Source organism: Trichoplax adhaerens, genomic scaffold (genome assembly GCF_000150275.1).
Source record: "Trichoplax adhaerens TRIADscaffold_24 genomic scaffold, whole genome shotgun sequence".
Taxonomy (NCBI): domain Eukaryota; kingdom Metazoa; phylum Placozoa; class Uniplacotomia; order Trichoplacea; family Trichoplacidae; genus Trichoplax; species Trichoplax adhaerens.
The window spans coordinates 611710-636693 of record NW_002060965.1 but is presented as its reverse complement, the minus strand read 5'-3'; the positions used below and the strand labels follow the sequence as shown (position 1 = coordinate 636693).

Below are 24984 nucleotides of genomic sequence, written 5' to 3'. Positions count from 1 at the left end.
TAATAGTCTAGAATCATTAATCTGTAAGGGTAACTGAAATTGCATTTGTACGTGTATACGAATCACAAGTGGATCTTTCTATTTAAGAATTTTTCCATCGTGCTGTACCTAACAACCTTTATATTATACTATTTGTATTTGTAATTTTATTGAAGCATGATTATTTGTGCATGCAAAAGATTGATGGATCTAGAATTAAATAAATATTTCAATAACATTTAGATATATAGTTTAGATATAATTTCATTTCTTTCAATGTTCTATTGATGTTAGGAATCAATGTGTGCAGACGTTACAAGGCCTCTAACCTCTACAACTTTTTCGCTAGTTAATTATTACTAAATTGGAATATATGGCCGCCGATCAATTTTGTCATAGAGCGAGTACTATTCCTCATCAGATACAATCTCTATGTGCACAAGGTCAGAAATGCCTGACAGCTTACAATTTGAAAGAAGCACAAAGTTATTACATGCAAGCTATTAACGAAATTGAATCAATACCCAATACTTCCGCTGATATAGATCAATTCCTATGCGATCTTTATCTTAATACTTGTCACATTTATACATTGCAATACGAGTGGACTAAAGCCAGGGAGCTGATTGCTAAGGGAAAATATCTGGCTAATAAACTGCAGGATCCAGTCAGACTGGCTGAATTTTTATACCGACAAGGTCAGCTGAAGATATCACAGCGTGATTTAAATGGGGCATTAGAAGATAGTAAGAAATCTTTGGAGATGAAATTAAAGTACTTAGGCAAGCTAGACTTACGTATTGCCAATTCTTATCATGAAATTGGACGAATTTATGATTTTAAAGGTCAATATGATAAGGCTCTTGATATGTATGACGAGTCTCTAAAAATTCGGTTATCAGTCCTTGGACATAATCATCCTCATATTGCCAAATCGTATAACAATATCGGAGTTACCTTTGAGAAGCAAAGCCGATATGATGAAGCCCTTTCTATGTATAGCAAGTCCCTTAAAATTCGAATATCAGTTCATGGCCAAAACCATCCTGATATTTCGAAGTCATATAACAACATGGGAGTCGTCTATGAGAAACAAGGAAAGCATGACGAGGCTCTTTCCATGTACGAAAAGTCACTTAAAATTCGATTGTCAGCCCTTAACCACAATCATCCCCATGTGGCACAATCTTATAACAACATGGGCATTGTATATAGGAATCAGGGTAAGCTTGAACAGGCCCTTTCAATGTATAATAAATCGCTTAAAATTCGATTGTCAGTCCTTGGTGACAATCATCTCAATGTTGCAGAATGTTATAACAATATGGGGAATGTCTATTTTGATCAACGCAATTATGGTGAGGCTCTTTCTATGTATGAGAAGTCACTAAACATAAAACTATCAGTCTTAGGTGAAAATCATTCCAGTGTTAAAAAGATGAGAGATACCATAGCTATTATACGATGGCAGCAATCCAACCTACAGCCGTCAACATCAATAGCTAAAAGAGCTTTCGATGGCTTTGTTAGGCTATTCTGGGGAAATGGTATAATAAAGATTACGCCACCGGAAAATAATAACATCAGCAATAACAACCCACATGGCAACAGTAATCAACAAGCTCAAGACAAAGGTAAATCTTTAATCGAATTGTTATGGTTGGTATGACTTTATTAAGTAATTCTTCATTAAATATAGTATTTTATTTTGTTATTTTATAGCTTTACAACAAAAGAAATATTACAATGCATATATCAAAGCATTAGATCAAGGTCAATGCCGTAATAGTTTGATTCGTGGGATGTTTGTCGGTCCTCGTAATGTTGGTAAATCATCTATTATCAAATTATTTACTCAACAAGTGTTAATTAGCAATCAATCACCAACACGAGTTGCTGAAGACTCTCATAAAATGGTAGAGACTGAATCTTATAATATTCATAATTTGGAAATTTGTGATTTCAATCAGATATTACATGATACAGTGACAACAGTCATAGAACAATTAGCCGAAGTAACAGCAGAGAATCAGCAAAATATCAGTCAGCAAACAACGGATACCAGTATCATAGATCAACAAATTAGCATGGATGATCTATCTGAGGAAAATCAATTCGAAGATAAACCACATTCTCCTATAGGTATTATCGATGATGTAGGAGCTCTTATATCGTCAAAAACGGTTCAAACTCAATCTCAGCCTGTAACTAGCTTACATGAGCATTATTGTTCATCAATCATAAACCAAAACAAAAATAATCGTGATAATAACCAATATATTAAAATATGGGATTTCGGAGGTCACGCAATCTATCATGTTACACATCATCCATTCATGTCTGCTAATAGTATATATATTCTCACATTTAACATTAATCAAGATATTAACGCTAATGTGCTAACAAGAGATGGACAAGTACTTAAAATGACATATTTAAAGGCTATGCAAGAATGGTTAACATCAATTATAGGAGGCCACAGTAATCAAAGTAAAATTGACGTTAACGTCAACGATGACCATGCACAATACTCATTACCTATAATTATTCTAGTAGCTTCCCATAGCGATTGCATTAAACATGAAGAAGAACGACATCGTCGATTTAAACAATTTGTTAGAGAGCTGATATCTTCTATACCGTCTTATAAGAGTCATATCTACTCTTCTGGTATTATTTTTAATTGCGACCCTGATGATAATAGACCATCGACAGTGGAGCAACGTCAGCAATATTGTCTTCATTTACATTACGTTATTAAAACGTTTGTACAATCGTTACCATTTATTCGTAATCCTGTTCCTATTCGATGGTACATTATGGCTACAATATTAAGCGCATCTCTACATAAGCATAACAATCAATCGATATCTCGTACTATTAATCTAATAAGAACTACTCAAGTGAATAATATCATGACAGTGCAAGAAATAAAATACTTAGCTCAAGAGTATGGATTGTACAAAAGTGATGATGAATTAAGAGATATGCTAATGTACTTACATGATTTAGGAGAAGTTATATTTTGCCATAAAGTAGGCGATTCAGGAATTGTTATAACTAATGTCGATTGGTTATTAAATATATTTCGTGCAATCATTCAACTAAAAGATCATCTAGATGGTAGTCTACAAGTGAGATATGAATACCAAAAAGCCAGTGAAACAGGAAGATTATCAAGAAATTACATCGATTATGCTATCGATAAATTTAATTTGGATGAAAATAGTAAAAAGACAATATTGAATCTAATGGAGGCGTATGATATTATATGTGCCATTAGACATGAAGAAGGCAATACATGTAGTGCAGTAGAATATGAATATTTTGTTCCATATTTATTGAGAGATGATGCTAAGCCATTTGATTTATCAAAATATCATGTATCAGATTGGCTTTATATCGGATACGACAGTCAAGATATTCCTTATATCCCAGATGGAATTTATTACTGTCTACTTTCATCATGCTTAAAACAATGGAATAATACCGATGTAGAACTATATTATCAATGTGCTAAATATTATCTAGCAGATGATGATCATTATCTCATTGTCAAGAAAGAGGAATCTTATATAGGATTACAATATTGCTTTCAGAAAATAAATAGATCAATTATTGCCAAGCCAGTTATAGATAAAGTTAAGAATTCTATATATCATAACCGGCCTCAAGATGTTGTTAAAAATAGATTGATGTCGATAGTGGATAAAAGAATGATAAGATTTCGAGGAGCTAGTTGTCGATTTTACATTAAATGCAGTGAATGTTGCAAGCAAACGAGTATTGTCGATAAATATAAGGCGGGAGATATAAATTGGATTCAGTGTCAACATTGTAGAATGCGATTTGCAAGTCAATCTCTTGGCGATTGGATGGTTTATGACGAAAAGTTATGGATGGGTAAGTATTTAAGATCTATCTGTATCATTATTTCTATAGATAATCATGATGATTCGCGTAACTTCGACATCTTTTGATAATAACAGTAACCAGCAAATAATCTTTGCGTCTCGGGTTTCCTTATATAAAATCTTTAAACTACTGTTACGATAACTATGATTTTATCAATAGTAATTGCATAGCAAGAACTAAAATAAGCAAGTAAAATGTTACTATATGAGAATATGAGCAACACAAGAGTAGAATACGTTAACTCCATAGCTTTACACTATCTTTCACGTATGCTAGTATGAATAATGGTATAACATTAGAACACATAAAAAGCAAGTAATAAAAGGAACCTGTATAATCTATTTAAATAAAAACTCATATATAAATACGACTGTAAATTTACAGAGTATTTATATACTGTATACGTGAATTCAGTATGTAGCGTTGCTGCTCCGTTTCGATAAAAATTCTTACGATTACTAATCTAAAATTTCCTTACAATCCCATAGAGCGATGGATAGACGCGAATGATAAAGGTAAAACCAGTTTCTATACTGCTTCTTTTAAGAAGTTTGAATACTAAATATAATCAATAGCTGTGAAGTAATTTAAATAAACATACTCTAATGAGCATACGAGCTATCGTCTATCTTATTCATATTGTGATTATATAAATAATGATACAAATCATTCCAATCACGATTGAAACGTTTGAGCTAGTTAACAGTAAACTATTGTGGATTTATATCATAGCTTATTCGCCATTTAAAAATTTAAAGACTAACTGTGATGTATATACACACTCATATTTAGCAGATCCTAGAAATTATTTTCATTCTATTGCAAGCTCTATTGGTTTAGATTGGATAAAATTAGCAACGGTGCTAGATCCAGCTATTGATGTTGAGGTTATCAAGGAACAAAATCGCGATCACGTATATAACCAAGCGAAGCAATTACTTAATTTGTGGTACAAAACGAAACAGCCAAATGCGAGCCTTAATGAATTGCAGATTGCTTTAAAAATGATAAACAGAAATGATATTATATTGGAGAAGAAGCGAACGAAACTCTTACAGCGTGAATAACCAGTATTCAAAGTTTTTTTTGTGCTGCAGATTGCAATTTGTAATATATTTGGATTGACTTATCTAATAGTACAGTCAAATCCTACAGTTGAAATTTATTTTAAATTCTTTCTGTACTTTAGTTGAAACAGATCAAGTTTTTGCAGTCACTGGTAGTTAAATCAGTTAGATACGTTATTATTTTAACTCAGTAACTTAACTGTCACGATAATGTTATACGCAATATGCTTATTATAACAAAGCCAATCTTCATTTAATTTTTTCCCGTGTGATTTTGAAAAAGTGAAATTACAATGTTTTGATACAAAATATGATTTATATCATCTTATTTAAATTATTAGCTGGAAGCCTACTAAATAGCTTATGAATCATTACTAAAGGCCGCTCAGTTCTTTTGGATCTTCAAATATTTCTCAATTTTACTATCCAGATGCGCTTACACTTGTATTAATTATTTAATACATTGATAAATCTAGCAGCATTTAATATAGAATAAAGCTATATATATAAATGCTTATAATTATTTATTTTGGCCCGGTAGATACTACCAAATTATCTGAATAGACTACACATACATTTACTATATTTATTTATAGTATATCCGCTGTGACTGTACGAATTCTTGTTGTATACGCACATAATGCATATAAAAATAGTGAGAACGTACAGTAAATTGCAATTCATTATTTGGCAACCCACATCTCTAAAATTACAAGCTAAGTCATGATCTTGGCCTAAAACTTCGTTCATGATTATACTGTAATTCTGCTAAATGAGCTAATTATCTACAGTACATATTGATATAATATCTTATATGATGTCTTACTCTGCTAGTATAGCTGTTAACTCTTTAACGTGTCACTTATAAGGTATTTATACGCATATGTTGATTGATGATATAGCTAATATATATCTGAATCAAATGATTTTAAATGCATTAAATATAAACGATTTAGATGATTTAAGCATGCCAGGTTGGATAGCATCATCAATTTTATAAAATTACCTCCATTTTTACCGTACATCGGTAGTTAAATTGATATTTATAAAAACGGAGTGCATGTAAATTAATTATTCTTTGCACGGTATTCGTTTACCCATTAACTGCAATTTCGATCCACTGGTGTGATGGTAACGTGGACGACACACATGGTCCAATGGCGTGAAAATCTATTATAATATTATAGCTAAATTTAAGTAACTTGTTCATGATCGAACCGCGACTGGTAAGCTATCAAAACTACATAACCGTCATAACACTCACTAGTCCTATCTAGGTTCGATTATAAATTGAAAATATCTAATCGATATTAATGTAAGCCATCTTACATCATACCACAATCCTCATATTATGTTTCATTATTGAGTTATAGATATTTGATTGTACATTGTATTAATTTACCATACATCACATATCATTTCTGGTCTTCTTTTGTGTTATTATCTACGATAGTGCATATTAACTCGCCTAAGCTTTAAATAATTTGATTTGGCAGTTGAGTTTCATGAACCTGCATTTTCTATGTTAGTTTGATATAATTCCACTTTATTAATCCGCCCACTATATCTACTATCCCTACTATCCTTGACAGATAGATCATCATTCAAACAGGGTCAGTAATACCGGACCGCATACAATTTAGGGAAAGTTGACTTATTTTACTCAAACTATAGATGAAATTGAATCAATATCTATACTTCTACTGATTTTGATGGACTTCGGTGCGATATTTCTCTTGAAATTTATAATACTTACAGGTTGCAATATAAAATCTTGAAAGCCAATGAATGGCTTGCGAAGGGGCGACACCCGGCTAATAAACTGTAAGATGAAGTCAAAAAGACTGAATGCTTATACTGACAGAGGCAGATTAAATATCCCAAAACGATTGGAATAGAGCATTAGAAGATAGTAAAAATCACTAGAAATAAAACTAAAATGTTTAGATGACGATGATTTGCATATTGCTAATTCATATCATGAAATGGAGCGCTCTTACGTACTATAGTAAGTATGAAGAAACTCTTTCTATGTATGATAAATCACTTGACATTCGATTATCAGCCCTTGGTCAAAACTATTCCGATGTTACTAAATTATATAACAATATGGGAATTATCTTTCATTATTAAAACAAATTTGACGAGTCTCTTTCTATGTACGATAAGTCACTTAATATTTGATCTTTATCAGTCTTTGGTCAAAATTATCCCGATGTTACAGATTCGTATAACTACATATGATTTATCCTTAAAAATTAAGGCAAGTACGACGAGGTTCTTTCTGTGATAAGTCACTTAATATTCGATTATTAGTCTTTGATCAAAATCATTCCGATGTGAATGTTCTTATGATAACATTGGATCTGTCTATAAAAATCAGGGCAAGTATGCCGAGGCTCTTTCTACGTATGATGAATCCCTTAATATTCGATTATCAGTCTTTGGTCAAAATCATCCCAACGTTGCCAAATTATATCGCAATATGGGAATTGTCTTCCATTATCAAAGCAAGTATGACAAGGCTCTTTCTATGTATGATAAATCACTTAATATTCGATTAATTATCAGTCTTTGGTCAAAACCATTCTGATGCTGCAGATTCATATACCAACATAGAATTGTCTACAGAGACAAAGGCAAGTACGATAAGGTTCTTTCTATGTATGATAAATCATTTAATATTCGATTACTAGTTCTTAGTCAAAATCATCCCGATGTTACAGATTCATACAATAACACGGCAATTATCTATAAAATTTAAGGCAAGTATAACAAGACTTTTTCTATGTATGATAAATCACTTAATGTTCGATTAGTTATCACTCTGGTCAAAACCATTTCGATGTTACAGATTCGTATGAAAACATAGGATTTATCTACAGGAATCAACTCAGTACAATGAGGCCCTTTCTTTGTGTGATAAATCACTTAGTATTCGATTATCAGTCTTTAGTCAAAATCATTCTGATGTTGCAAATTCATATAAAAACATGGGAGTTTCTATAAAAATTAAAGCAAGTATGACGGGGCTCTTTCTATGTATGAATTACTTAATATTCGATCGTCAGTTCTTGGTCAAAATCATTCCGATGTTGCTCAGTCATATGAAAGCATATGAGATGCTAATATTAAGAAAAGAAAGTATATTGAAGCTCTTTCTATATATTACAAGTCACTTAATATTTGATTTTCAGTCTTCAGTGAAGATCATCCCAATGCTACGGATTTATATCACAACCTAAGAGTTTTCTACGGAAACAAATCAAGCATTATGAGGCTCATTCTATGTTTGACAAGTCACTTAGAATTAATTTATCAGTCCTTGGTACAAATCATCCCGATCTTGGATATTTATATTACAACATAGGATTCGCCTATGAAAGTCAAAGCATGTATGATGAGGCTATTTCAGCATATGAGAAATCATTCAATATTAGACTTTCAGGCTTGAGTAAAACCATGCTCTTACTACTTTGGCAAAGAACAATTTAAAGAGAGCCCAGAGGCGGCAACAGATTCGATCGATGGCTAGAAGAGCTGTGTATAATGTTGTTAGACTATTTTGAGGAAATGATACCAGCATGGCTATACCGTTATAATCCTGAAATTGTAGCAAGTGTTTTCTCATATAATGTAATATGTTTTATATTCTATTTTATGATCTTACAGCTTTAGAACAAAAGATTTACTTTAATGCGTATGACAGAGCATTAAATCAAGGCTAATGCCTTAATAATCTGATACGAGGGATTTATATTGGTCCTCGTAACGTTGGTAAAATCATCTATCATAATATTACATGAACGATCTGGGCAAATGGAATGATATTTTAAAATATCCCATATGCAATGTTTGACTCAGTGTCTTTGATAATTAATGCACAGTTATTCTTAAATTGATTTTTATTTTTTATGCAGTATCAAAATAGCATTTAATATATAAAATCTTGAAGTTGTTTGTGCTTACTGTGAAATTGTAACAAAATGAAGTTTATAATTGCCGACACTTTAAATATCCTATTAATTTTCTGTTATATAGGAGTATCATTCTTTTGAAAGATTTTAAAAAAATTAAAAGTCATGATAAAAACATTTTTAAATATCTTTAGAAGTCTTTCACTCGATCTCTATAATCATTTAGTATTATCACACATCTATTGTGCTTTTACACATTGATACCATATCAATTTCTTGAATATCATTAATGAAATTCCATGTATACAACTCTATGTATTATTGACTATTATATACTTTAACACATCCCAGATTTTTTCCCGCGAATACTATAAATTGATATTTCAGCCTTATATTCTCAAATGCAATCAATTTTGTGGATATATTAGTATATAAAATATATACATAGATTATACGTTACCGGTGCTTAACATTAATAAGTTTCTAATAACACCGATAAAAGTCTTTTAACCTAGCCAAAATATGTTTCCGCTTTTATTTGATCACTATCATGGATAAAACCTGTTGTAACAGTTATAAATATGAACAGTATCCGAAAAAAGACAGCCACTTAACGTCTTACATATAGAATCTAACAAATTATACATGATTCCTTTTTTTTATCAAACGATATTCGTCTGTCAAATGATATTCGACGGTCGAATGACAATCGTCGATCGAAGGATAGCCGTCGTGGCGCTTCATTTTTAGGTACAATTTGAGATAGAAAATAAAAATACCCTTTATCATCTGTTGTAGCTAATGATTTCATATCATCAGCGTAATAAGCCATCGATGCATTACCATATAATGGGAAGCGTTGGATTAATTCTTCATCTTCAATTTGCCACCAAGCTAAACTATCACCTACAGTTAAGAGAATTCTATCGTCTTGCATGAAATAACAATTTAAAACTTGGGTCGTATGGCCGCGAAATCGGTATCGCAATCTTCCAGACCGAACATTCCACATCTAATTGAGAAGAAAGACCTTTTCAATTTTAAAGTTTCAACCTTACATCAATTTGATGGCTAAATGTTCTGTTAAGCTATCATCGTAACATTAAAAACATTCAACTCTTAAAATTTCCTCTATATGAATTATTTTTAATAACAGTTCTACTTTTCGTATTATTAATTTGTATCCGAAACAGAAAGGATATGAAAATCAGTCAACTTTTACTTTACATTCATAAAATGACAAATCACACAATACAGTATAGGCAGCTAATCTAAGTATTGGAATAAAGTTATACCTTTAAAGTTTCTGCATACTCAAAATTAGGATAAATAATAATATCGTATGAACATTAACGTACTTATTTATAGGTCATCGTTACCTTAACTGAACCATCAACACAGCAAGTGGCCAAAAATTGGCAGTTGATTGAAAATTTGCAAGTATTAACGCTAGAGTAATGATCTAAGGAAGCCAATTGTGAACCAGTGGTGCAATCCCAAATCTATGAGCAATATGCCGTAAAATGATAAGTTTCAATCATATAATTACTGTACAGCATTAAGCAGGTACTATGTGTTAGATATATTTCAGCACTGAGTTTCTCTATGTGATAGGTTATAGCATAATTTTTTTTAATATATTTTTATTTAATAAAGGCTAAAAGCTTTTATGAACATTTTAACTCAGCTCTCTTATATACAGTGGATTCAGAGTGCGATAATAGAATCCTTTGGTACCGGTACAGTATTCATGTTTAAATATGAACTTTAACATCCTATGATTTAGCTTAAATATTTTATATTTTATATAAGACTTGTTAATTCTGTATACTTTCAGTGAAAATCTATGTAATTCTATGCTCTGATCCTTGATCTTGCAGATATAGTATCGTCCAGTAGGAGTTATACTGGCAAACTTTTAATTAGCAGAAAGTATTATAATTTGCATGCGTTTTGATTGAACTTGGAACTCTTCTATATAATGTGCTGTAGATATATTGCAATATTTTAGCAAAAACTTTACAGTTTTATGATTTAGCTTGAATATTAGCAGACTTGACGACTCACCTTGACTATCTTGTCAAAGGAGAGAGTTGCTAGCATATTTTCGTCATAAGAGATATCGAAATGCGCAATAATATCGTTATGCGCTCTAACAGTGACAACTTGGCTTACGTCATAGCAATGCCAAATCTAGAATAATTCATTTAAGAACAATTAAATATTACGAATTAGTTTAGAAGGAAAGGCATTTTATAAAATCTTATTTTCCAGCAAAATTAAAGAAGAAAATAAATAGAATGACAGGATAACGTACTTTAAAACTTTCGTCATAGCAACCAAGAACTCTTTGGCCAGTTGGAAATATTGCACAACCGGTGATATCGCCATGATTTTTACCACTCTTAAAGAGTACAGCTCCGGTCGAGCTTAAGACCTAACCCATTTCAAAATTAATTTGATGTTTTAAGTTGACTTTCTAACTAATCTGTTCAATCCATAGAACTAAGATAAATGATACAACTTACAAATAATTGCCGGTTGCCATCTTTAACAATCAAATTGTTATCATTGCTGCTAAATTTGATTAACGTAATACACGTCATCTCGCACAAGTTTCCTTTAACATGCCATAGGCAATTCTTGATGTCGTTGGCGGATAATAACTAGAGAGTAATAAAATGCTAAGATATTTATCTATAATAGACGTTATGAATTTGCTAAGTAAAGGACTGCAGATAGGCAATTTTACCTGTATAAGTATAAAATTCTTAGTTAAAAATGGTTCACATCTCCTCTTACCTGTACTCCACCAGCTTCACTAAAACCTATTGCAACTTGCTTTCCGTTATTTGATATACAGATTGCGGTAATTCTATGGCCAAAGGTGCTATACTTTGAGATTAATTTAAACTCTTTGTCGGTTCCAGCATACATCTAAAAGCAGGATAGTGGAATAGATTTCAAAAGCAATGACAATAGGTCTTACTAACGCAGTAGTGCGACGATAAAATATTGCTAGCAATTAATGGACAAATTAGTAAAAGATTCATTAAGTCATGGGAAATTCAAATTGAAAGTTTTAATATCAAAAATATTGAATAGCTAATAGTTAGCTAAACTGGATATATCAAGAAAAGATGAATATATTATTGTAATTTCTAATTTAGACTTTTCAAAAGGAAGTGGAAAATGTTATTTAAACTATAATTTTAGGAAGATTCGCTATCATTTTAAGCATTGGAAACTAAATTTAAGATTGCTTAAGGGTTAGCTGTCATTTTTAAGCCGACACATTAAAAGTTAATGATAAATAAATATTATTGTACTGTTGCAATTTCAAAATGTTTTAATTACTGGTCTGGTAGTTATTCAATGCAAACATCGAGTACTCAATAAATTATTGAAAATTGTAATTTCTACATGTGGATAATTATATAGAAATGATCAGGCCGTACTTGAGGTATAGCAATTAATGAATAACAGAAATTTCATCCAATGATGGTAAAGTAAAAGTTGTTAACTTCCTTTTAACAGAATCGGTGATATCTTGGTAAGAGGTATAATTATCTCCCTACGAATCAAGCAAAATACTCCGGACCATATAACCTACCTTTAATCGATTTTTTTCGTCATGTACCGCATAAACTACAAGGCAGTTTTCGATAAATTTGCATTCGTATAACTCTAAACTGGGTAAATTATTCTTAACTTGAACGGCGCGATTTAATTTTTTCTTATTACGGTGCCATATCTTAATGGTCTTATCATAGGAAGCAGTAACAATAGTTTGATCATTTGGCGAAAATTGAACACTATAAATATTATTCGAGTGTCCGTAGTAGATAGATATTAATTTTTTCTTTTTATTATCCCATACCTAGGAGAAAGAACGGATGAAAGTACAACTCTTGGTAAATATTAGTAGTTTTATTCCAATTACTACTGGTTCTAATCGAAATGATTGGTTACCACAGCTGATTTAATGCAACTAGCTGCAATAGTTTAGTACATAAGTTACTCCTTACTTGTAAAGAAATATCTTTCTTCTTGAAGACATTGTAAACGCACAGAGCAAAAAATTTACTGTCTAAGCTAACGGCGGACGCTGTAATTTCTCCCGAGCAATAAAATTGGCCTAGTGATGATCCATTATGAGCATTCCACATGCATACTGTGTTTCGACAGATGCACATTAATTTATTGCAATCATCGAAAAATGAGCAGGCGGAAACCCGATGAGGGCAACGACATGAGAAAATTAGTTTGCCATTGCTGGTATCCCACATCTTATGGTAGAATAGAAACCAAAGAGAGCGATTAATGTTCTTAGGGACTATTTTTCTACTGCTGCGACGATTAGACAGTTATCATTCTAATAATTTAAATACACCGTGCTAAAGCCAAATGTTATGAGATCTAAAAATATCATGATGGAATTGCTGAATACTCTCAAATTCTACTATTTGTATCATCATTTCTAAGGGTTCATAACACAGAACGATACTTTAGCCATCCATGTTAGGAAGCCTGAGAGTATATCGGAGTTATCCCTATGAAATTCCGTCAACTAATCTACAGTATTACATGGTGTTTCTGTTAATATTAAACCGTATATCCTTTCGCTGTTAACTCACTATGTTATCAACAGGATTTAGCATAGCGATAAGTTTACACAAAACAAGCAGCATTATAGTACAATTCTACCTTTAAAGATTCGTCAGATGAACAAGAAACGACTTTTCTGTCATCTTTGGAAAAACGGCATTGTAAAACTCCACCGCTGTGGCCACGACAAATGACAAGATCTTTACCGGTTCTGCTATCCCATATCTAAACCAAATCATAAAGGGTACCGATAAATATCAGAAAATAGGCAAATGGTTTCTTATGTTTACATTCATCTTTACGCAAAATCATGTTGCGTTTGATAAAAATAATATATAAGCAAACTCTAAAATGATACACTCAATTATATCAACCTTAATTAATTTGTCAGCGGAACAGGAAACTATTTTTTCGCCGTCCATGGAAAATTCACACCAATTAACAGCAAATAAATGGCTCTCATATTTAAATACAATTTTCCCGGTATAGACATCCCAAATCTGCAATAAATAGTTTTATAAGTTTATATTCTAGGTTTAAATGACCATCGAAGGAATTCATGAATAAAATGCTATTTTGATGATCTAGATAACATGATGCCATAATAATTTACAATAAAGCTATTAGGGAAATCGATCAAATGCTATGATCATTAAAACGATCTAGATACAAAATTACGTTGCAGGCCATGATAAGGCCATCGGAGAAAATGATTAATGATAGTGCTCTGAACATTCTGATGATTATGATCAAAACAACATTCTTGTTGATAGTAATTAGTTATAATAGACTATGATAGGAATGTATCAGAGTAAATAATTCCGGTAAGTGAATTTATTTTCTCTCACAGCATCAGTATTATTCATTACGAAATCTTAAACATTAGTTCGCTTATTTAAAATAATTATAGTATTATAAACAATTTACCTTTACAGAGTGATCCCACGATGATGTGGCAATGAGTTTATCATTAGGTGAAAAGCAACAGTGGGTTATTCGATCACTGTGGCCACAGTTAATGGAAATTAATACAGCGGAGGATAAACTATCCCAGACCTTATGAGATGGAAGAACTCTAGTTAAATTTAAAGTTCTACGCAGGATAATTGTCACTGAATCGATTAAAATTTGTATAAATAAATTGAGAATAGGACACTATCAAACCTTAATTTCGCCTCCATCACAACATGATACAATTTTGCTGCCATCATGTGAAAATCTGCAACATGTTATTCGATCGTTATGGATTTCCGTAGATGAAATGGATTGATCGGTAACATCGTATTGATGATTGTTGCTATCGATTAAAAAATAGAGAAAAAGTTGTAGTATTAACTTTAAAGCTCAGCTTGGACCAATTAATAAGCAATTTACGACAAATGATCAAAGTAATAGGATGATGGATTGCTGCTGATTTTTAATCTTGCTATTGCCACAAGTTAACTCAGGTGGTTTGAAATAGGCTATAGCTGTTAGAATTGACGACGAACAGTTTGTCTAATGGCGGTTTTGATAACATCTTACCTCCATTTAAAATATAGTGATTCCTGGCAATATCTCTTTGCCAATTTTTCCGCTTTATCGTAAATATCAGGCCAGCCAAGCTTACTCAAGGCCATTTGAATAATACTTTGCTGAGGATTAATATTGTAGATGTTACCGTTACAAATAACAAATTGGTAATATTGACTGATCGCTTCCCAGTTCTAGACCAATATAAATAATTACAAGCAAAAAAGGTTAAAATTCATGAATTTAAACCACTATTTCAACTTCATTTTATAATTAATAGAGCAAGTACACCTAATGCTATTTATAACTTTGTTAGCGTAGAAGGATTTCATGACAGAACTGCAGTTTAGTAGCTATAATCGTACGCAATCATAGTTTTTAAATTTACTGCTATACATAATTAGCCATGTGTCCAGGATGATGACAAGTTTAGACTTATAAACTTTCTACACAGAATAAGAGATCTGAATTACTAGAATATCACTTTTATAAGGATCTAACTTTAAATCTTTAATTCCTGTTATAAGGCGAAAGATCAGTATTCATAAATATCTACAGTAAAGTACTATGGAATACCATTTCTATCAGCAGTATGAATATCATATAGTGATAAAATTATAAAATGCCAATTTATAAAGTTCCTAAATATAACTATTTAACTGATTCAGATTTAAACTTTCATTAAAGCCTAAATCGTTCGGTTCAATAACTCTTGAAAATGTTATACTATCAGAACAAGTAATATACGCGTACTCGTAGCAAGACGAATAGTGGTCAAAACATAGAATACTGCAGTCTAATAAAAAACTGAAGCAGATCTTTACCTCTTTGCTTAATATCGAACGACATTGAAGGAAGTCGTTCAATACCCTAGATATTAATGTAGCTCGTAACTTTACTTCCAAACATTCTAAATTGGTTAAAATCGACATGACTTTATCATATTCTTTAGCTTGTAGTAGATGATAGATGAAATGATCGCGCATATACTCATCGTCCATGATAGCTAACCAATCGCCATTGAATTTATCCTCATACTGGCGAATCAGAGACTGATGCATTTCCATTAAGTTTGTTGATTTTTCGACTAGATAGTTCATGACTATATCATGTAATTCATAGATTGGTAATTGACTAAAAGTAGAAATAAAAAGGTTAAAGATAGTCAGTTACAATTCGAACCTCAAAAGACTAATCAAGGATATTAAATCATTCATTTGTATGGTCGAAAATTGAAAATTTCTTCATTTTATTCCTACACCCAAAAGTAAAATAACAAACTAGTCCAACTGAATACGGGTATCGCTGATTATAGGATTAGCCTTTGAATTAATTGAATTTTTACTTACTTATCTCGTCGTTTTTTTGTAATTAAAACTAAACTTTGCTTAGCTAATTGATTCATAATATTTTCTACTTGTCCATCGTTAAGTTGCCATAAAACATTTAATGGATTTAATGGAATCTTTGGACATTTTTGAAAAGTAACCAATTGCCGTAATTTACTAGCTAACTCAACGTCGACGGTATCGAATGCTTTGCCTAACGCAAATTTTATTTTTTCGACTTTAGCGGATTTTACTGATTTCGTTGCATAACCATTTTCAAGAGAGCTTCCGTTCATTTTAAACTGATTTTGAAATTGAATATCATCATGCAAGATGTTGCCACCAATTAATGCTATTGCCATAGGAGCACATTTCAGTTCTTCAGTAATACTGCTTGCATCACTAGTAATAGAGGTCAAATCATTTTCAAACCAAGCACTAAATGCTTTCTCGGCCTCAGAATTTGTATATCCATCCTGTAGATATTGGAGTACATGTGTATACGTTTGATGAATATTGGGGATCAGAAATTCATGCGTACAAGTAATTTTTATGAGCGAGTTAAAAATAAAGTGACGTTTTATTTGCATCTTTAAGGTTATCTTGGCAATACTAATACTTTACATTATCATTCTAGTCGATTTAAAAATTACCTCTGTGCTCAAATTGATGCGATAGTTAGTCGTTTGAAATGATATTGCAGATACTCTTGTTGTTACTAATTTCGTACAGGGCAAATCGAAGTATTCTAATATTTTTCCGTCGCGCACATCATCCAATATAAGTAACATGCCATAATATTGATCAGCTAGGGTCAGAGAATTAAAACATGGCAAAAAATAGATTAGTATAACGTGCTTAATTCCGAACATGCAATAGGATATGTAGCTTATCGATCAATCAATACTGTCTACTTACCAATTAATAGTCGTATACTTTCAATTACGGTTTCAATAGTACTAGGTGGAGGTTTTTCATTATGATTGAGTATCAAATAAAATTCTTGTACCTTGATTAAGAGTTCATTAATATCTGTACAGCCTGGAAAGAAAAAGTTTTAATCTTTAGATCCATTTCTTACTGCTACTATAGTCAAGGAATAGAAGGCTCTTGTATATTGGCAACACAGAATATTGTTGACGATTATAATACCGACAATCTGTATAAAATATTTATGATGTTTATTTCTGTCAACTGATCTCAAAAACATCTAATTGCTGTGAATAGTAATATGCTACATATTAATAAATCCTTTGGCTTGCAGTAGTTATGTATTAGCTCAATCAATTAAATCATAAATTCTTTACAAGAGCTTCTACACACTTCATTGATACACGTCAATAGTATAAACTGATGGAATAAATAATCGTTTTACGAACAAATTATACACCAGATCAATCAGTAGGCTTACAGTAATAGACTAACTCAAATCACGTAAGTCCTAAGCACTTCACAAGAGCTCGTATAAACTTCAGTGTAGACGAATACGCCAACGACACAAGCTGATTAAATATTAAATTATGCCAAATAATTAATTAATTAATAGTATATCAACAAAGCATGCACTAGATATTAATCAATTCTTAGACTTGAAGTAGTTGTAAGTTAGCCTTGACTCAATCAGTTAGATTATGGACACTCCGCCAGGGTTATACATACTTTAGTCATAGACAAATATATGGACAGCACAAGCTGATATTTCAAATCTCAAACTGCTTGAAATAATTAATCGAGAAATGATGCAAATTAAGATAATCGAATAACTTTGGCTTTATGTCAGAATTTCTACAAGTACAGTATCTATTTGATTTAAAATAATTAGATACGCATGAATATTGACCATGAGCTATAAATACCTCTATTTGACATAAAACGAGAACTAATACACTATATCTATGAAAAAATGAAAAATTACCTATTTTAAACCAAATAAACCCTGCTGGGAAGTTATCTGTTATGGTTCTTTCATCTCTTACGGCTAGATTAGCGACAACAGTCTTGCCAGAACCCTCTGAGCCACGAATCACAATCCAACCATTCTTGTCTCTTAAACTAAACAAAGCTTTTACTAAATCTTTTGCTAATTTCTCACGAACTACTGGATGAGATGGTAATTCAGGAAGATCGTCACTATCTAGACTAGGAGCTAATAAAATAGACCCAAAGTATCCATCAGTTAATCTATCTACAATACATTAATACGATATAAATTGGCAATATTAGTCAACGCTTATAATTATTAATAGAACTTGCAATATCGCATAAATGTGTAATAAGTCGAGAGTTATAGAAGACAATAAAACCAATTTCAATAATAAATGAGTTTAGCTCATTGCTAAGTAAGATTTCATCGAAAATAAGATGCTATAAATATAGGCTAGCTAGAATTAAATGTGATCATAACCAGTTTCAAATGTTATAATAAGTTTAGCTCCTTACGTAGTACAACTTTATCGAAATTAAAACGCTATGAATACAGGCTAGCTGGACATAAAGGTGATAATGAACCAATTTTAAATAGTAAAGCGAGTTCAGTTCGTTGCTTAGCACAGCTTTATCGAAATTAAAGTGCTATAAAAACAGAGTAGCTAGACGTAAAGGTGATAATAAACTGATTTTAAATAGCTAAAAATGTTTGACTCATTGCTCAGTACAATTTATATACGTAAAAATAATACACCATAAAATGTAGGCTAGCTAGACCTAAAGGTGATAATAAACCAATTTCAAATAATAAAAAGAGCTCAAACAACTCATTGCTTAGCACAATTTTTATATAAACTAGGGTGCTGTACACGTAAACACAGGCTACCTGCATGTAAAGGTGACAATAAACTAATTTCAAATGATGAGGTGAGTTTAGCTCATTGCATGGCACAGCTTTATCGAAATGAAGGTGCTCTAAAATAGGATTGTTGGATATGAAGGTGATAGTAAACCAATTTCAAATAGAGAAGCGAGTTTAACCATTACTTAGTCCAATGCTATATAAAACAAGTGACTATAACTATAAGCTAGCTAGACATAAAGGTAGTAATTATTAAACCAATTTCAAATGGTGAAGTGCGTTTATCTTACTGTATTACATAGATTTATCGGAATTAAGGTGCTATAAAAACAGGATTGCTGGATGTGAAGGTGATAATAAATCAATTTCAAATAGTAAAATGAGTTCGAATATCTCATTGCTTAGCACCGCTATTTCGAAAATAAGGTACAAAAAACAGTGTGACTGGGTATAAAGGTGAGAATAAGCTAATGTAAATATTTCAATGAGTTCAATTCATCCCCTGGGTCAGTTTTATCCGAAGAAGGTACTGCAAAACAGGATAGTAAGGTATAAAGTAAATTCATTATAACACAGTATATGAGTAAGTTAAGATGTGTAGCTTGCATTAATGGCGGTCAATATGCCCATTCAATTTAAGTCATCCTATGATGAAAATATCCATAAGGTTAGATATCTACGTATTTATATCACTATTGCAATACAGTATATGGTTAAGTTGAGGCATATAGCCTGCATTAATACCGATAAGTATAGCCATTCAATTTAAGTCATCATATGATTCTGTTTTATAAACCTTTCTATAAGGTTAGATATCTACGCATTTATCCCACCATTATAGCACAGTATGTGCGAGTAAGTGAGTTAAGGCGTATTGCCTTCATTAATGCCAATCAACACAGCGATTCAGTTTGAATCGTCTTATAATACTGTTATATGGAATTAAATTCTATCCTATTAAGACAAGAATGAACCATAGGATATAATTATTACAAGTGCATGACACCTTTCAATCTAGCGATTGATTTTTACTTTTTTTCATGTCTGACTGCAGATATGTTATTACCATTGTCTAACTTTGTTTGAAATTTCTCTTCCATGCCCAAGATTATGGAATAATATAGTAGTTAGAATGTGTAGAAAAAGCCCAATGCAAATATTATATCTTGAACTTCTCCAAGATAATCAATAAATCTATCAAACGATTAGGGAATAAAATCAAGGCGGTACAAGACTACCGAATTTGAATAGCATGATATTTACTAGAACTGACATTGCAGTTAGGTTCGTTCGTCCAATTTCTTACTGGACGTACAGTAGTTCTCTCTACAATTTAATTTTCTTAATAATAAATTATATGGTGCTATTACAGCCTACTCGATGCTGAAATGTATTTTTACTACCGGGAGACATTAAAATTTCTCACGCAATCTGTAACTATTAAACTACATGAGAGTGCACGTTGAAAAATTAAAGTTTTTAAGCGATTGCTGTTAAAGATTCCTTCCGCCCTTTTATCCGCAACTCTGTCGCTATTACTGTTGTACTGTAAATCAAGAATTGTGATTGACTGACGATTGCAGAAATGGTGAAAGAATAACGAAATTTTTGATTGTCTTTTTAGTTAGTAATATATACTTTGTATTGATAAGTTAGAAGCGTTCCAGATGAAAACGAAATGAATTAATCTATACCAGAAGCAGATTACAGTAGATCCTATAAAAATGTAGTGCTGCCTTAATATACTTTAAGATTAGCGTAAGGAGACTATGCTAGAATAGTTAGATTGCCAATATTCTAAGTGTTATAGGCTGTTAGATAATTAAGCTGCAAGTACATAACCCTAGGTATACAAACCAAATTATATATTATGGTGAAAATTTTTCAGAAATCTACACTATTTTTGTAACACTTTATCACAAATAAACTAGCTAGAAAATTACTAAACGGAATCACAGTACCTATAAAGAGTTTGAATAAGTTCAAGTTAATGTCAGATCGAATAATTAGTGATGTAATATCCAAACAGTTAAAATATACATGTCTAAAAATGTATCGATTGAAAGCCTCTATTATAGCATTACGTCACACACATCAAGTCTATAGAAGTTGTCAAAAATTTAATTTAAATAGATTAAAGATCGGAAATATCAACCTATACTTGCAAGAAAAGGAAGCAAGATTGTAATAGTAAAATGTTATTCTTACAATTTTCCTTAATAACGTGACTATTGATTTCTATAATTATGGTGGAAAGAACGTTTATACACTGAAATAATGTTAGTGATAGTCAAAGAACCCTTTATAGATGGTACTGTGAGATAGAGTAGTAGGAGAAAGGAAAAGAAGCTGTCTTTTAAAAATAGAGTAATTTAAAGTAAATTGAAAGGGTGTCCAAGGATAATAAAACCTTCAGATACCAGTGCAACATGATTCAATACATCTCACAAGGACCCCAAAGCATAACATTGACCTTCTTACCACCATGATATAGCCCAATTAAAATAAAAATTAGCGCAAACAAAAATTCTCTTAGTAAGTAATTACCTTCGAAGATCCAGTTTTAAGAATAAAAGTACGAGTGAGGATAATGAATAGACTGGAAAGTGATAACAAATACTATTTTTTATCCTATCATGTTTATCGAATTAGTTACTGTACATTGTTCTTAATCTTCGTCTCATAAATTTCGACTTTATCGTCCATTTATATTCAATCAATATCATATATTCTATGAATCAAAGTCAACATCTAGCACTTGGATCAGTCTTGTAAGGAGTGTTGGTAAAAATGAGAAAAAAATTAAATAAAAAATTGCTTCTTACCTTGAATTAAATGATCCATCGATCTTTTACTTAATTCCAATTCTTTTTTCTGCTGTAACCGATGATGGCGATCTTCAATCAATTCAAGCAACGACTTTGATGATACATCATTAATGGATTTCAATGCTTTAACAAATAACGGATATGTATGAATTGATCTTGAAGCTAAAAGGTGTTGTATTAATTCAATATTTCTCTCTTTTTCGTTTGGTAAGATATCGATGTTAATGGCTTCTTCATGGTCGATGATTCGATCTGCAACTAAATAATCAATCATATCCTGACCAGGTAATTCTTCTACTAATCGATCCCAATGATCAATGATTGCCTTACGTTGTAGTTCATCCATAACTTAATTGTTTTAACATCGATTAAAATTTTATCAAAGTAGATAAAAAGGAGAAGGGTGAATTCTATCCTAAGACTTTTAAGTAATCGCAATCAATCTTTCCGTGATACCATTAAAACAGCTTAAAATCTTGTTGGATATCATCAAGTTGATGCCCACTATAAAGGTATGTGAAATTCGATTGTGGGGAATGAATAATTAAATTAAGTTTGCAGTAACATTATTAAAATTTTATAGCAACGGAAATTCAATTCTTGACACTCATACAAAAGACCAAGTTTTCAGTCAAATCTTCAATGCTTTATCTTTTCTATCGATTGCTAGCAATAATACAAAATTGTAAATTCAATGATTCGATTATGGATTGTCAATTTTTCTTCCGCTTATTTTTTTCAAAGAGTGGTCAACCAGCTTAATTTCTATCTATCTTGAAGATAATCGTACACTTGAAATGGGAAATTCACAATTACTTTTCGACACTAGATTCAAGACAGACTATAACGATCTTGAAATCAATTGGAAAATATTCAAAATGAATTGGCCTGATCTTAGTTAAGACTATTTTCCAAATGTCTGATAAAGCTCTCCTTATAATGATGATGAACCAATTGGATTGGTCGTATTGTATACCACCTAATCGCTAGGCGATAATCCTAATCTTTATAAAGTAGTTAAGGAGGATTCTCCAAGATGTGTCAATGACTATCAGATATAGAACGGATTGAAAAATATTCAACATAGATTGATGTTGTACCAGTTAGAGACACTTTCCAATCTACTTTTAAAATAATTGGTATAACAATATTAGAGTTTAATCGATTTGCAATATTCTACGACGAATTTCACGATAATACTCGTCTGACTATGGAGAATTACTCAACATCACTCAAGACCTACTACCATTAGACCATAAAGCGAATAAATGAATATTGTTAAAAATAGATTACCCTTGTACAGGTAGGAGACACTGGCAAAATATTTTTTAAAATTATAACTGTACGATTGTTTAATTGCAAGTCTATTATGACGATAACATGGAAGGCGAATAGGAAGGATTGATTTAGGAGGAGGAGATTAGAAAATAGACGCTATACAATTCAATTAACGGCTAGTACTATCTGTAACATTGTTATAGAAGAATTTATTAACAAAAGTAACGGTCGCCATTATCTAGTTGATCCTATTGTCTAACTTTATTTATCATGTTAATGATATTAAATAATTGATTAGAGGGCTGAGAGAGGATTGGTGAAAAGAGTAAAACACTTTTGGACAATATCGACTTATTGCCGTAAGTGGATACAAGTTACTGTATAATATCTCCCTTGTTGGATCTCTCTTTTCTTCGTTATTTTAAATTTTCATTTTGATGTCTTCTCAATACAGTTCTTTCCCTTTTTCAATACGTTTGGATAGAATAGAGTAACTTGCAATAGGCCAATGGCGACGTGATTTCAATCCATTTCTATAGGCTGACGTTGGATAAATGCAAAATCAAAAATTGCGACTCTTGTTCTTTTATTTACATTGAATGGACAATCTTTCCTAGTAATTCTATCGGGATAATCACTTTTAATCAGATCATCTCTCTTCCATTTAAATAATTTGTTTTTCAATATCCATTCGATTAGACACCCTTCGTATCATATTGTATACTTTGCCTATCGATTTGATTCAGAATATCAAAACTAAAAAAATTCAATGTTGATCTTATTTCTCGATACTCATCACACAGCTGTTTGACAACTTCCTTCCGTATATTTTTCTTTCCTATCGATATTTATCATTCTAAAATGTTATCGTTACAAAATCCTACAGTCATTACTCCCAAAATAGCCTAAGTTTACTTGAGTAATTAGCTGTAATTGATTATATGATTTAGAAATCAATTCAAACATGATTGTGTGTTTGTATTCCTATCGCTTTTTAATAAATGGTATGACACTGAAGTCATTGGATCGTAAACAGCGATCTGAATTAATTGAAGATATTTCTATTATAATAATTATACAGACTATACCAGCCTGAATCGAATATTAACTTGACTTAAAACACCTCTTTGTGGTCTTAAATCATAGAATTAGGAAATAGGTAACATGAATCCCTACAGTGTAATTTGCCTTCCATCGGATCTTTATGTGGAGAATAATTTTTAACCTATGATATTAGTTGTTTATCTTCAATACGATTTCAATCCATGAGAATAGATACAAGCTGCTTGTCTGATTGTAATTGTACGATCTAGAATAAATTTAATTGCAATGCCATCGGATATTTTACCCAGTCCTTTCTTCCAAGTAAGTTAATAAATTATAAAATTACCCCTGATCAAATATAATATAAAATGCTTACTTCTAGCATGCTTTTATAGCTCATAAAAATTATTCAACGAGCACCTGGAATGTAATCAATTTTAATGTGAAATTCTATGTTAAGGTATTTCTATTTTGAAGTGATTGTCATACGATCCATTTATTAGTTATTAATTTTAATACAACGAAATAATTTCTGTACTTCAAATTTTTCGTGAATTCTTCAAAAACGTGAACTACTATTCAATGATTGATTGCTCAACGGAAATAAGGGTTTCACTATTTAATACTCTGCATAGCAACACTATAATCGAACAATACTGCTTAGGAATTCCCAATTATAAATGTCGTATATCATTCGAGCTGCATGAAACAAAGGGTTAA

The 24984-nt window shown here is 31.5% G+C and overlaps 2 protein-coding genes across 2 annotated transcripts; one reads left to right on the top strand and one right to left on the bottom strand.

Moving 5' to 3' along the window:
• Nucleotides 1-733: 733 nt before the first annotated feature.
• TRIADDRAFT_6368 (uncharacterized protein) lies at nucleotides 734-1252 on the top strand (the record flags this gene model as incomplete). Its single annotated transcript, XM_002117448.1, has 1 exon — nucleotides 734-1252. A coding segment is annotated over one exon (519 nt), but the record flags the coding sequence as incomplete, so codon positions are not given.
• An 8257-nt stretch (nucleotides 1253-9509) lies between these two features.
• On the bottom strand, nucleotides 9510-22288 carry TRIADDRAFT_61488 (uncharacterized protein; the record flags this gene model as incomplete). The annotated part of the gene is made up of 19 exons (XM_002117393.1): nucleotides 9510-9890; nucleotides 10258-10380; nucleotides 10946-11071; nucleotides 11196-11315; nucleotides 11407-11544; nucleotides 11681-11815; nucleotides 12492-12758; nucleotides 12907-13167; nucleotides 13586-13711; nucleotides 13861-13986; nucleotides 14414-14542; nucleotides 14651-14783; nucleotides 15011-15192; nucleotides 15823-16132; nucleotides 16348-16802; nucleotides 16980-17134; nucleotides 17245-17367; nucleotides 18242-18511; nucleotides 21940-22288. 19 exons carry the CDS (start codon nucleotides 22286-22288, stop codon nucleotides 9510-9512), a joined length of 3909 nt encoding a protein of 1302 aa, XP_002117429.1.
• Nucleotides 22289-24984: the final 2696 nt, after the last annotated feature.